The sequence below is a fragment of the Sapajus apella genome, unplaced genomic scaffold (assembly GCF_009761245.1).
Source record: "Sapajus apella isolate SASKATOON/1434 unplaced genomic scaffold, GSC_monkey_1.0 scaffold49, whole genome shotgun sequence".
NCBI lineage: Eukaryota > Metazoa > Chordata > Mammalia > Primates > Cebidae > Sapajus > Sapajus apella.
Genome location: NW_022436989.1, coordinates 11,830,498 through 11,845,093, shown reverse-complemented (window position 1 = coordinate 11,845,093; position 14,596 = coordinate 11,830,498). Strand labels below are relative to the sequence as shown.

The following is a 14,596-nucleotide window of genomic DNA, read 5'->3' as shown; positions in this document are numbered from 1 at the left end:
TACAATAGCAAAGACCTGGAACAAATCCAAATGCCCATCAATGATAGACTAGGGAAAGAAAACGTGGCACATATACACCATGGAATACCATGCAGCCATAAAAACAGACAGGTTCATGACCTTTGTAGGGACATGGATGAATCTGGAAACCATCATTCTCAGCAAACTGACACAAGAACAGAAAACCAAACACCACATGTTCTCACTCATAGGAGGGTGTTGAACAATGAGAACACATAGGCACAGGGAGGGGAACGTCACACACTTGGGTCTGTTGGAGGTTGGGGGGCTAGGGGACGGACAGCGGGAGGTGGGGAGGTTGGGGAAGGATAACATTGGGAGAAATGCCTGATGTAGGCAACAGGGGGAATGGAGACAGCAAACCACCATAGCAGGTGTGTACCTATGCAACAATCCTGCAATATCTGCACGTGTACCCCAGAACTTAAAGTGCAATTAAAACAAATAAAAATAAAAAAATAAAAGCACATGTTGTGCCTTGTACTTCAATTTACTTCAACCAACACTTTCTGACAACTACTCTCTCTCTCTCTCTCTCTCTCTCTATATATATATATATATACATAAAAGAAACACACGCTTATTATCATGCAAAAGGGCAAAGAAGCATGAGACAATAAGTATGCCAGGAGAGCACAGAAACCATTCTGACCCCTCTCTGCTTGGTTTAGGGGAAGGCTACACAGAGAGAAGATGGCCTAGGAAGAAAGCCAAATCCTGGAAAGCAGGAATAAAGGGGTGGCTGGGGGCAGGGCACAGTCAGGGGAAGGGTAAAGGCCTAAACTGGAAGTTCATAGTACATCTAGGAAGCTGCAGCTTGCCTTTTGGTAGAGACCAGGCTCACAAGGCAGGCTATGCATGTAAGGATTTTAAGGACACTGAATTTTATTTTTGTATAGGAGGAGGAAGGATACTGAACAAAGTTTCTAAGTTTTTGACTTAGAAACATACTTTAAAAGTCTTATTGGCAAGATACTAAACATATGAAGATAAAAATGTAACAATTTCCTCTAAGATCCAATCTCTATGTAACAATAACAAAATTATATTCAATACCTTGATGAAAGAGAAGAAAACAAGGATATACATTTTGAAACTATACAATGGCAGAAAATATCAAAAAACATTGGTGAGGAATTAAAGGGCTTTTAATTTTAAAACACTAGGAGATAATCTATTCAACTAGACACTAGATGGAAAAAAAATACAAAAAAGGAAGAGGTGGAGAAGAAAAGACAGATTAGAGTATGGAGGATCAAATGCTAACAAGATATTTATAAGAACCCTAACAACAACAAATGCTGATATGCTTCTTATTGCAAAATTAATCAAAGACGCTTCCATTAAAGAAAGCTAGATCGGGAGACAATGAAAACTTGTTAATGTTGCAGAAGTTATACATAGGGATAAAATGAAGATGGCATTCCGAGGATGAAGAAAGATCGAAGCTGCTTTAATTAAACAGGAATATGGACCCAGAGGAAGTAGAAATGATTTTTACCAAAGTGAGACTATTCGTACTCCCTAATATAGGGTTCAGCAATCCCTGAAATAGTCTATAATTACTGACTGTCTACTCTGCATCAGGACAGTTAACTAAATGATTTATTCTAAAATGGTACTCACAGCCTGAGTCAAACTCTATATTTCTCCTTTTTGAAACAACTCCAAATCCAAACAAATTAAAGTTTTTTTTTTTTAAACTTATTTGTTGATCCTTAGTTTTTTCCTATGCATTGGAAACATTTAAGGAATAAAAGCTTAATAAATTTTATTTTGAGATGGAGTCTCGCTCTTGTTGCCCAGGCTGGAGTGCAGTGGCGTGATATTGGCTCGCTGCAACCTCCGCCTCCTGGGTTCGCGCAATTCTCCTGCCTCAGACTCCCTAGCTGGGTCTACAGGTGGATGGCACCATGTCTGGCTAATGTTTTATATTTTTAGTAGAGACGGGGTTTCACCATGTTAGCCAGGATGGTCTTGATCTCCTGACCTTACCATTCGCCTGCCTCAGCCTCCCAAAGTGCTGGGACTACAGGCGTGAGCCACCATGCCCAGCCTATAAAAATTTTAAAAGTATACTTATTTCATATTACTACTATGGCATACACTTTTCTTCCCAAAGGCAATTTAAAATCTTGTATATTTAACATTTCATTGTTCTAATTACATTTTTGGTTATTAGAAAACTTCTAAAATATTCATAAATTAGAAGAAACCTTACCCATCTATGGCAGAAAGTTTAATAACATCTTTAATATGTAATTTTTTTATCTTAAAAGTTTAATATAGTTGAGTATAGCTTTTTTGTATGGTCCAAAAGAAATTCTTTATCAATAATAAATAAGTCATGTCTCTTTAGACAAAACTATAATCCGTGATTCTTACCCTAGCAAAGAGAAAAACAAATACACCAGTTCCACCAATTTCGTGCAGAATGCCTTGAATAGTTTTATATTCAGTAGGCTGGAGATTCTTTAGATGATGAGGTTCTAATAAGATGCTTTGAACTTCTTTTGAGCTGAAGGGTCTTTGAGAGAGTTGAGTTTTCATTTGACCTTTAAGTCTAATCACTGGCTCATAGATAGTGTACTGAGCAGGACAGTAAGTTGTATAAACAACTGAAAGACTTTCCTGAAAACACAAATATTTTCATTCAGTAATGACACAAAGTTTGAATGTAAGCTATCAACTAGCAAGTATTTCAAAGTGAAAACACATCCAACCGATCCTTTTCTTTGTTTAAAAAACAACAGATACTACACTAAACAAAGATAAACATTAGAAGAAAGGCTGTTTCCTACAAAGCAAATGATCAGTGATTTATTTAGCAGTGATCAATTGTATAAATCACATCAAGGTTGAGGATTCCAACTTTGTTCAGTTTAGAATAAGTATTAAATAACACTATTACTACTTAATATTAAATTGTATTATTACATACCTGGCACTGATCTAAGCACTTAAAAATATCAGGAACTCTGGGTCAGGTCAATTTATTTGAAATTTTTGCTCTGCATTTGCTCATGGGCTGACTACTCATTTAAAATCAAATTGAAACTAGATCTTTCTTACTTACTAGAATACAATTCTAGATTGTCAACTGTCAGCACACCTAACTAAAATAAAATAGAATTGCAAATATTTCTCCAAGGCAAACAATAGTTTCCATCGGTGTGTGGCTCCCTGTCAAGATTCTCTAAACTATTTTTAAAATTAAGGTTAATTTTAAATGTAGAATGTCCTTTTTTTTTTTTTTAAAGACAGGGTCTCGCTCTGGCACCCAGGCTGGAGTGCAGTGGCGTGACCATAGCTCACTGTAGCCTTGAACTCCTAGGCTCAAGGGATCCTCCCATCTCAGCCTCCCAAGCAGCTAGGACTACAGGCAGGTGCCACTACCCCCAATTAATTTTTTTTTTTTTTTGTAGAGACTTGGTCTTGTTATGTTGCCCAGGCTAGTCTCAAACCCCTGGCTTCAAGTGATCCTCCTGCCTGTGCCTCCCAGAACGCTGGGATTACAGGCATGAACCTTGGTGTCCAGCCCATAATGTACTTTAAGGTGGTGTAGTGGTAGCAGCTGCCAAGCCCAGGCTCAGAGAAATCATTGATTCAGTGTCTTCTCTCAGAACTGGATGGGGGCCTTGTGCTTTGATGATGATGATGATGATGGTGATGATGATGACGACGACGATGACTTTTTTTTTTCTGAGACAGAGTCTCACTCTGTCACCCAGGCTGGAGTGTAGTGGTGCAATTTCAGCTCACTGCAACCTCAGCCTCCTGGGTTCAAGCAATTCTCCTGCTTCAGCCTCCTGAGTAGCTGGGATTACAGGTGTGCACCACCACGCCTGGCTAATTTTTATATTTTTAGTAGAGATGGGATTTCACCATGTTGGCCAGGCTGGTCTCGAACTGGCTAGTCTTGAACTTCTGACCTCCTCAGCCTCCCAAAGTGCTGGAGTTATAAATGTGAGCCACCATGCCTGGCCTGTGCTTTATTTATGCCCCAGAACAATCAGACATACCACCCAGCATATTTGTGCGCCAGCTAAACCAATTATACTGTCTGTTGTGTATGATTATGCTAGAAAAGCAAAATTTCAAACCTGCAATAGTTTCAATCAGAAATCTGACACCACACCCTCACATGATGGTACCACTTATTATTATTATTATTGTTTGTGATGGAGTTTCACTCTGGTCGCCCAGACTGGAGTGCAATGCTGTGTTCTTGGCGCACTGCAACCTCCGTCACCCAGGTTCAAGCAATTCTCCTGCTTCAGCCTCCCAAGTAGCTGGAATTACAGGCACCAGCCACCACATCTGGCTAATTTTTGTATTTTTAGTAGAGACAGGGTTACACCATGTTGGCCAGGCTGGTCTCGAACTCCTGACCTCAGGTGATCCACCTGCCTCAGTCTTCCAAAGTGCTGGGATTACAAGTATGAGCCACTGTGGCCAGCTGAGGGTACCACTTCTGCCTGACCATTCTTTCATGAACTTATAACTCCCAAATTACTAAATCAGGCTTAAAGAATTTACTCTTTAAAAATAGCTTTTACATAAAACCCTCAGAATTTTCATTCATGATAATTTGTTGAGTTTTGTAACTTATATGACCTATATACTGTTCAGGAAAAATAAAAGGATTAGGGAAATTTTTCTATGAAAACAAATGGATTAACCAAAAACTAGAGAGTTAGAGTTATTACTTGAACAAACATTTGTGTGAGCTCCTCAGCCTCCCTAAAGCAGAGGTTCGCAAAGTGTTATTAACCCCCACCAGCCTCAGTTTCACCTAGGAGCTTATTAAAAATGTAAATTCCAGGGTCACACTTCAGGCCTACTGAATCAGAAGCTCTGGCCCAGCAATCTACTATTTTTATAAGCCCTGTGGATAATTCTGGTGCACACTCAGGTTTGAAGAACCGTTTCCCTAAAGGATGTTTTCTTAATGGTGTGGCATTTAGGATGGGATCATTCTTTGTTGTAAATAGTGTTCATGTACTGTAGAACATTTAGCATCCCTGGCCCCTACTCCCCAATAATTATTGACAACCAAATCTCCCTCCCCCCAACTCAACAACAACAACAACAACAACACATTTCAAAATAGTAGTCTCTTTCAGGAATATCTTTACTTCTCATAAGAAGCAAGAGAAGGAGGAACCCAGTTTCATGGCCACATCTAAAATATTTTAGCAGATTTTCTAAGACAATGAAGGCTCAGTTTTCTAGTTGCTATAATGCAAAATCCTCACCACTAGCTCCTAAACTGTATACTGGTAGAACAAAATATTAGAAAATATATATAAGAAAAGCAATAGAGAGTCTCATAGAAGCAGAATTAGCAATATTTTGAAAGCAAAATTTCTATTTGTACTGATATCAACGACTAAGTTTTTTAGGCTGGACATGGTGGCTCATGCCTATAATCTCAGGATTTGGGAAGCTGAGATGGGAGGATCTTTTGAGGCTAGGAATTTAAGACCAAAAGATCTGGACAACATAGTGAGATTCCATCACTACAAAAATTTAAAATTAACCAGGTGTGGTGGTGCATGCCTGTAGACTTGGCCACTTGAGAGGCTAGGATAGGAGGATCGCTTGAGCCTAGGAGTTCAAGGCTGCAGTGAGCTATGATCACACCAATGTACCCAAGCCTGGGTGACAGAGAGAAACCCTGTCTCTTAAAAAAAATAAAATAAAAAAGGATAAGTTTTCTAAAACCTGAATATATGTAACTAAAACTAACATTATAAATGGATATTATGATATATTTATAAGTATGGAAAGAAAATATAATGAGCAACATTTTTTAACAGTATGTCAAACTAACAAGTGTTATTTTCACTGTCTCATAAACATTTTTCCTGAATAATTAGTAAGTATAAAATAAACTGATAAATTTTTTATAGATATATAATTTCAAAGAAAAGATATAAATATAAAACCTGAAACAAGTTTTGAAGGGAAGTCAAAGTGTTTCAATTTTTTTCAGAAAAAAACATAATTCTAAGAAAAGAGAATGTAAGGAACCACATGAAAAACTTTAGAAATCTAATTTATAACTATACTATTCAATAAATATACCCAGATACAGTTACTATAAAATTAAAACTTAGAAAGTTAAAACTTACAATTAAGAGACCAATATCCACATCTTTCTTGGTCATAAAAAGTTCTCTGATTTGTTCACATCGCAAAATTTCTTTATTAATATATTTGGAGTAGTCATTCACTGGCTTGCCATACTTACATGGCATTATGGATGTATGGTTGGGTCCACAAGCATACAAATAAAAGGCCTCTTGTGAACCAACCTTAGCTCCTGAATAACAGAAAAATAAAGTTAGTTATTTAAAACACTCTAACCAGAATTTTTCATAAAAAGCAAGAAACCAGGAGTCATTTTTTTAGCCAGATTCTTTTAGTTGTTCACTATATTTTATAAAATTGATAAAGCCTCAATTTCCAAATTTGTGTAATGAGAAAATAACCTATGCCAACTATGATGGAAGATGGATTAGTATGTATAAAGTTAATTGTGAAGCTCTTAATTAAATCGTAAACTTTCCATTTGCTCTTAAGCCAGAAAACAGGTTTTCTGTTTTATTTACTTTGTTTTTTTTTTAATAATGGAAACTATATGCTGGTAAATTCCATTTCTAACTAAAATTTGAATCAACATCTTTATTCCTTCCTATTTAGTCAATAAACACTGTCTGAATGCTGTTATGTGTCAGGTTTAAGGACATGCTTTTAAAAATTATATATTTCATTTTTCCCTAAAATTTGATATTCATATAAGATATAATAAAATTATAAATAAAAGAGACAATGGAGATAAGTTTACTAGTCATGATACTACATTATCCAGTGTTAAAAAAAAAAAAAAAAAACGCTAATTTAATATAGGATTCTCTTTTTTGACCGTGGAAGAAATACATTTTTATATTAAATTATCAATTCTAAGACACAACTAGATTACAAAAATGTTAAAATATTTTAAAAGTATATCTTAGAATCTTAGAAATATAGTACTTAGTAAACACAAGTAAAGGAACAGAGATGAATATTTTAGCCAGGTTACTCAGTTTATACTTGTTAACTGAGAAAAAAAATTGGAACCATTTCAAAGGAAAAAAATCTCACTCTGTCGCCCAGGCTGAAGTGCAGTGGTGCAATCACGGCTCACTCACCATTGAAGAGAAGCAAATTTCCCAGGTCCCATTTTCCAGCCAACTGCAAAAACTCTTCTTGGGATGATAAACAATGGCCAATCATGCAAAATGTTTTATTGCTATCAGATGACAAGCTTGTTTTTCTTGGAAGCATAAAATCCAAAATAACATCAGGCTTCCTACATTAAAAACAAAGTAAAAGCAATGACTTTAGGAAGTACTAGTACTAAGCATTTTTAAAGTATGAATATTTAAAATTGGGAAATTCTTGAACAATTTTCTTGGTTCCTTATCGACCAGCAGTGGGGAAAGAGAGGAGGGCTAATTCTGTTTGTCTCTTGGTCAAAGGTTCTGCAGAAAGACGGGAGCTGAATGGAGATACCTAATGATCCCACAACAGGCCATGGGAAACGTCACGAGACATTTGCTGCAAGTTTTCTCTGCCATTAGACTTCTGCATATGCACCTTCCTGGTTTACAGATAAAAACCAACCACCTCCTCTTAATTTTGCCAAGAAGTCTCCCATCTCGACAAACAATTCCAAAAATTGGAATCCATGATATTCAAAAATGTTATGTCATCTATGAGGCCTTTGGCAACTAATCACAAAAAGAATATAACTTCTTCAAAATTTCCTCTGTCTGGTTACTAAAATACCACTGCTTTTTGCATTTTCTGTTTTCTTAATGCTAAGTGATTACGCAGCTTTTGATTAGTCTCTTTTGCTTCAAGGATACAGGTGACAGGAATGCTTACAAAAGATAGAGTGCTGGCAAGGCCAGGCTTTCTCACAGAAAGACACACAAAGCAGGGAGAACTTCATCAACTAGTGAAACCACAGAGCTCTACCCCCAGTTTAGGAATGTTTTATACTCCATTTTAAGATAATTAGGGTAATCAATAAAGGCAAAATCTCAATAAAACGTGTTAAGATGAAGACAGGATAAGCTAACATAGGTAGCTCTTAATGAGAAACTCAACTTTGTAAATATTTATTTTAAAAGTTTTCTCTAAGCCTCTCTGTTTCACACAGAACATATAAACCTAACTATTTTAACGTTTTTTTTTTTTTTTTAAATAAAGGAAAGATGTGAGATACCTTCAATGACATCCTTCTCCTTGACCAAATAAATGGCTGTGACTAAAACTCTATCGCCACCTAGTGGCATTATGACTTAAAATAGTTTCAAAATTTTCATTTTTAAAAAACAAAGTTTTTCAATGAGAACATATGGACACAGGGAGGGGAATATCATAAACCGGGGCCTGTTGCGGGGCGGGGGGCGAAGGGAGGGAGAACATTAGGACAAATACCTAATGCATGTGGGCTTAAAACCTAGATGACGGGCTGATAGGTGCAGCAAACCACCATGGTACACGTATACCTATGTAACAAACCTGCATGTTCTGCACATGTATCCCAGAGCTAAAGTAAAATAAAAATATAAAAATAAAAATAAAATAGTGTTTTTAAGGGTAAAAGAAAACCTATTGCAGAATGAATGCAAAATGAATTAAACAAATATTAAGTATCTACTGTGTGCCATATATTTCTGCCATATTTGTAAGCTGTTAACAACAACTAATAAAAAGTATTAAGTCATTTTCAGTATCATTATCTTATTTTGAAAGGCCTCTTCAAATGTATTCTTTTGGAAATTATTCTTTTTTTTTTTTAAATTGAGACAGGGTCTCACTGTGTTGCCCAGGCTGAAGTACACAGGTGGAAACACGGCTCACTGTAACCTTGACTTACTGGGCTCAGGTGATCCTCCTGCCTCAGCCTCCCAAGTAGCTGAGACTACAGCTATGCACCACCACACCCAGCTAATTTTTTTTTTTATTTTTAGTAGAGACAGGGTTTTGCCATGTTGCCCAGGCTGGTCTTGAATTCCCAGGTTCAAGCAATCCTCCTGCGCTGGCCTCTCAAAGTGCTGGGATTACAGGCATGAAGCATCGTGCCTGGCCTAGAAATTATTCTATAGCTCATAAGGTGATGAAGATATTATAGCACAAAGTTTAAATCAACAGAATAAAATATTTGTCCTTGGTCACCTGCTCTGTTAACCAATGAAATTAGCTTGTGCCAAATGGCAAACAATTCTCTCAAAGGAATGTAGACATAAGTGGTTGGGTAAAACAAGGGTGATGTGTGAATCAAGTGACCATGCTTACTAATTTCAGATTGTCTACAATAAAAATCTAATCTATCATTCCGAACATATCTAATAATTAGTTTATGGTTCCTGTACCTGTCAGTTGACATGATTCAGAAAAAGGCTGAAGAGGCAGTAAAGCACAGGGGTTTTAAGCATGGGCCCTCTCTAGGGTCAGAGTCTAGGTTAAACTTTCAGCTCTGCCCTTCGCTTGTGGCATGAGTTTGGGCAAGTCACTCCAGGCTTCAGTTGCCTTCAATATAAAATTGGGATAATAATATACCTACTTCATAGTATTGTTGGGAGAATTAAATTAGGTAATCTGTATCAAGTGCCTAATACAGTGCCTGGCACACATTGAAAGCTCAAGAAATTAAAGAGTGTCTACGAGGAGAAAGGGCCTCTTTACTTACATCTCCAGGCCCAGCTCCCTCTGATTTAACTATAGGTTCTGGAAACAAATTTGCTGATTGGCTTCAGCTGCCATTCAGGCTTAGGCAGGTATGAAAACAGAATGATGTTCTTGATAGAGAACATCACAGACAGTATTCTATTTGGAATAGAGAAATTAGGCTTCAATTATGTATTTTTACTTTTTTTTTTTTTAAATGAATAGAACAAAACTGAACTCTTGATTTTACTTCCAAAGTTTGTTCTTGCCTGTGGCAGACACCATGGACTGTAAAGCAATCCATAAGCCCCTGCTCCCTGCCTCACTCTATTATTGAGGCTGGACAGCTACAAGCAATCAATTGCTACAGTCTCTTGCAGCAATTCCCCAACCTCCTCTCAAATCTTCCTCCTCCCACCTTCAAAGGGCAAACTCCATCTCCTCCTTCAGGTCTCGGCTTTAATACCCTGTTCTTAGATAGGCCTTCCTTGATCCACCCATCAAAAGTGTGAAACTTGGCATTTTCTGTCTCAGGGTTTTAAAGCATGGGCTTCACAGTTTTTGTCATCTTTTGTAAATATTCATCTAATTATGTTTGCTTGTTGTCTGATTACTCATCAGATTGTGAATTCCAAGAAGGCAGGGAATGTGTCTATCTTTTTTACCACTGTCCCCTAGGTCTAATTAATATGTCAAGTGCTCAAAACACTTGAGCACATCATCACATCAATAAATGTGATGAATGAACAAATGAATGAATAAAAATAGGTTGATCTGTGTTAAGGGTATTTGCTATTTCCATAGTCTAATCTACTTTGAGGGATTTTTGAGAGAATTAGATGATGTACATAAAGCACCTAGCAAAAGGTCTGCAACATAGTAAGTATGCAATATATTATGTTCCCTTTGATTAAATCTAGACTTCTCAGCTTGGCATTCAAAGCCTGTTAAGTAGTTTCACCATGTCTATTCATTTTTATTTCTCATTATCCAACTTAAACTCATTCAACCAGCTTAATCCTCTCCAACACTACACTACAGTTTCGAATTCTCTATCTTCTTTCATGCCACTTCATTCAATACAATACTTCCCAATGCTTACGAATCAAAGATACCTTATAGTTCATTCAGGCTAAAATTTTACATTAATATATTCCACAAGATGTTTCTTGTTAACTGGGCCCACAATTCTCCTATGTGGTAAAAATCAAACAGTACTCTCCCTGAATCTTTCACTTGGTATATTTCTAGGACTCTGTCTGCATCTGTCACCTGATACATAGGCTAGTCAGTTTAATTTCTTTTGAAAGCCCAATTTAATTTAGATATTAGCCTTATTGGCCACTTAATTTAAATAATTATCGTGGATTCAGTTTTATAATATATGGGCTTGAGGGATGAAATTATAGATTCTGTTCTTTGATATATAATTATACATAAATGTCTACATGTCTAGGTTATCTGCATGCTCCCTAAACCCAAATAATAATTTTCAAGTTACTTCTACAGGAAGTTTATTTTGTATGAAAATGACCAATAGGAAAAAAAAAGTCCAACTCTGGCAGATTCCTAAGTTAAAGTATAGTAAATATTACCTAGAATTTTCTGTAACTGAAATTAATACGCATTTTCTCAAAAATGCTTTTTACCTCTGTCCAGAGACCCATATGGAGATTTTCCCGTGAATCTTCTTTTTCCCTTGGGGCTGCTGTAAGTAGGTAAGTACTAAATGTTGCCATTTGCTTGGGAGGAAAATATTCTCCTGTGATTCAACCTGTGCTAGTAAAACGGCTTTCATGTCGTCATTTGAATCCATGCACACACTACAGAAAAAGAGAAAAGGCATAGGCTGAGAACGTGAAAATTCTGACCTCAGTATTTAACACATGTATAGTAACTATAATTCTAAATATTTAAGTAAGATTAAAAACCAGTTTTATTTTTTTAAAGTGCTTGAAAAGTCAGTAGGTCTTTTATACCATAATCTAATCATTCTATTATTACCTCAGTTCATGAACTAAAGTAAATTAGGCTCATTGGCTGGTAGTGATAATTCAGGCAATAATTTTCAGAATTCAGTTTGTAAAAAAATATGTATTATTACTATTTATATAGTCATTGCCCATTTAGAAATTACAATGTATTATTTGGTTCATAGAAAAATTAATACATATCACACATAAATGTCTAAATACCAGACTGTATTGGAGGTCTAAACTACTTTTTGGGATTACTAAAAGAATGAGGAGACAATGTACATAAAGCACCTAGTAATGTTTATAACGTTTACAAAGTATATATTCCTAAATAATGTACTGGTTTGTTTAGATTTGAGTTTTATACAAATAGTATCATAATATTCATACTTACTCAATATAAATAAAAGACCTGCATCTACACTACTTAATAGAGGAGAGAGGATAAAAGGACAAGATAACAAGGAGAACCCAAGCTTATCAGCTAATGGCTATTAAATACATAATGCACATGGAATACATCTGTCTGTTAATAACATATTAAGACCATTACAATCTGATGAATAAGACTTCAGTATGTATTTGATCTAAAATCTAACAGAGAGTTAATTTTATTTATTTTTAAGACAGAGTCTCACTCTGTCATCCAGACTGGAGTGCAGTGGCACACGTTCTGGAATCACTGCAACCTCTGCCTCCCAGGTTCATGCAATACTCTTGCTTTAGCCTCCCGAGTAGTCATGATTACAGGCATGTGCCACCACGCCTGACTAATTCTTGTGGGTTTTTTTTGATAGAGATGAGGCTTCATTATGTTGGCCAGGCTGGTCTTGAACTTCTGACCTCAGATGATCTGTCTTGGCTTGGTATCCCAAAGTTCTGGGATTACAGGTGTGAGCCACCGCACTCAGCCAAGAATTAAAATGTTTTAGACTTTGTGGATTTTTGGACAGAATCACACTATTACAAAAGTGGTATTAACTGTCAGAACAAATATTTTTTTAATGAGACTTTTATTTTGCTGTAATGAAATTTTATTAGCAGATTTCACATTAATGTTTCTTAAATAAACTATTTAAATACATTATCTATTCATGGGAGGATGAGGATAATCAATACCGAAAGATAAAAGTGGCACTGTGGGGATCAGCCCACACTTGGATCATCAACGCTTTGGATCCCAGTGAAATGATATGAATACATCCTTCTTCTATGAGTCTTTCACCAGGATTTATATACTCTGCACCTTCTGGTCTGTCGCTCTCTATAAGGAAAAAATGTTAGAATGATCAGTAAAATGGTTCATAACAATTGAGTAGAAAGTGAATTTAGAAGAATACAAAGCAAGTTTGTTCATTTGTAGTAGGTTATCTATCCAAAATGTCTGAGCCTGACCTATTCTAAACAACTATATTTCCAAAGTATAGATGTTAATTCCAAAAAAGCATGACGGATAAAAAAAATAGTAATTCAGTACTTTAGAAGGTATTAAATGTTTAAAAATGCATAATAACTGAGGACAATTGTGGGCATAACCAGACTGCTATGTGACGACCTATTTACAATGTGTACCAAGCTTCTTTTATCAACTGGTTTGGGCCACTATGACTTCACTGACCCTCGTCCAGAGAGCACATGTCATTGTCAATGCCTCGAACTACCAAAAATCATTCTATAGTTATCACAATGGCATGATTTTTAAAAAATTTTCATATTACAAATTTTAAGGAAAAACTATAATGTTTGAATATATTCATAATTTATATTCCCTGTTGAGTGGTCTTTGAATATAATTGCTAAGTGATTCTGAAACTCTAATGTTTCTTTAAGGTAAGCTAGGGTAAATGCTTATAGGTTTGGGCTGTCTGGTTATTCATCTTGACTCCTCTTCCTCATCTTTTAAAACCCAGCACTACCTGAAGATGTATGATGATCTATTTGTCATTATAATACATGTGATTTTATGTAAAGGTATGTTATACCATAATACAAAATGCATGTCCAAAGGCTCAGACTTTTAAAGAACACTACTGCATATGAGACTGTATACATATTAGTTTCTATTTTTCAACAGGTAAAACCATGACCAATGTTAAAAAATACTCCCCGTAGCAATGACAATAGTTTTAAAAATGGAGAATTAAGGTCAGGGATTATTTTGAGGCTACTGACCAAATATAGAGAACTCATATTTGACGTGAAATTTAAAAAATGTTCCATACCAAATATGAACTTGTACAAATAAAAGAGTAGGACAAAACCAGTGTGTACTTAAGCATTATAGAGTAGGAATATTACAAATATTTAACTTAATGCTCACAACCATTTTACAAGGTAAATATCTAGAGGGTAATAGAACTGAGGCACCGAGAGGTTAAAAAATTTGCTCAAAGGCACCAGTTAGTTTAGAGGTAAAAGATGTGATATCACAGCAAAATATTCTTTATCTCTCTTCAAAAATGTTTATATATGTCCACTATTTTTAAGCACTTATACAAAATCATCTTTCTAAAATATGTTTTCTCATATATCTTTAAAATAAAAAAATTAAGAAAAAAACTTTCCAAATATTTATTTTTCTCAGGTCACTGTGTACATTTATTCATTTTAGAAGAGGTTGTTTACATTAAGATTACCTCCATTAAAACATGAGAAAGCAATCTGCATAGCTTATAGTATAGTAGCAATGTTTAAGCGCTGGAGTTAAAAGAAGGTGTGTTTTAATTCCTTTCCATCATTTACCAGCTATATCACTTGATCATGCTACTTAATTTCCTCTAAAAATACAGATAGTATGAACACTTACTGATTTGTTAAGATTAAAAATGTAAGGCCGGGCACGGTGGCTCAAGCCTGTAATCCCAGCACTT

General features: G+C 35.7%; 1 protein-coding gene across 7 annotated transcripts in view; it reads right to left on the bottom strand.

Annotated features, from left to right (window-relative positions):
* LYST (lysosomal trafficking regulator) overlaps positions 1-14,596 on the bottom strand; it is a 213,109-nt gene that overhangs the window by 114,833 nt on the left and 83,680 nt on the right. For all 7 annotated transcript variants that reach the window (XM_032242286.1, XM_032242287.1, XM_032242291.1 and 4 more), the window contains exons 13-17: positions 12,846-12,990; positions 11,400-11,573; positions 7,221-7,381; positions 6,159-6,349; positions 2,407-2,652 (exon numbers count right to left, since the gene is read on the bottom strand). In XM_032242286.1, the coding sequence (XP_032098177.1) occupies positions 2,407-2,652; positions 6,159-6,349; positions 7,221-7,381; positions 11,400-11,573; positions 12,846-12,990 (917 nt within the window). The remainder of the gene's footprint in view (positions 1-2,406; positions 2,653-6,158; positions 6,350-7,220; positions 7,382-11,399; positions 11,574-12,845; positions 12,991-14,596) is intronic.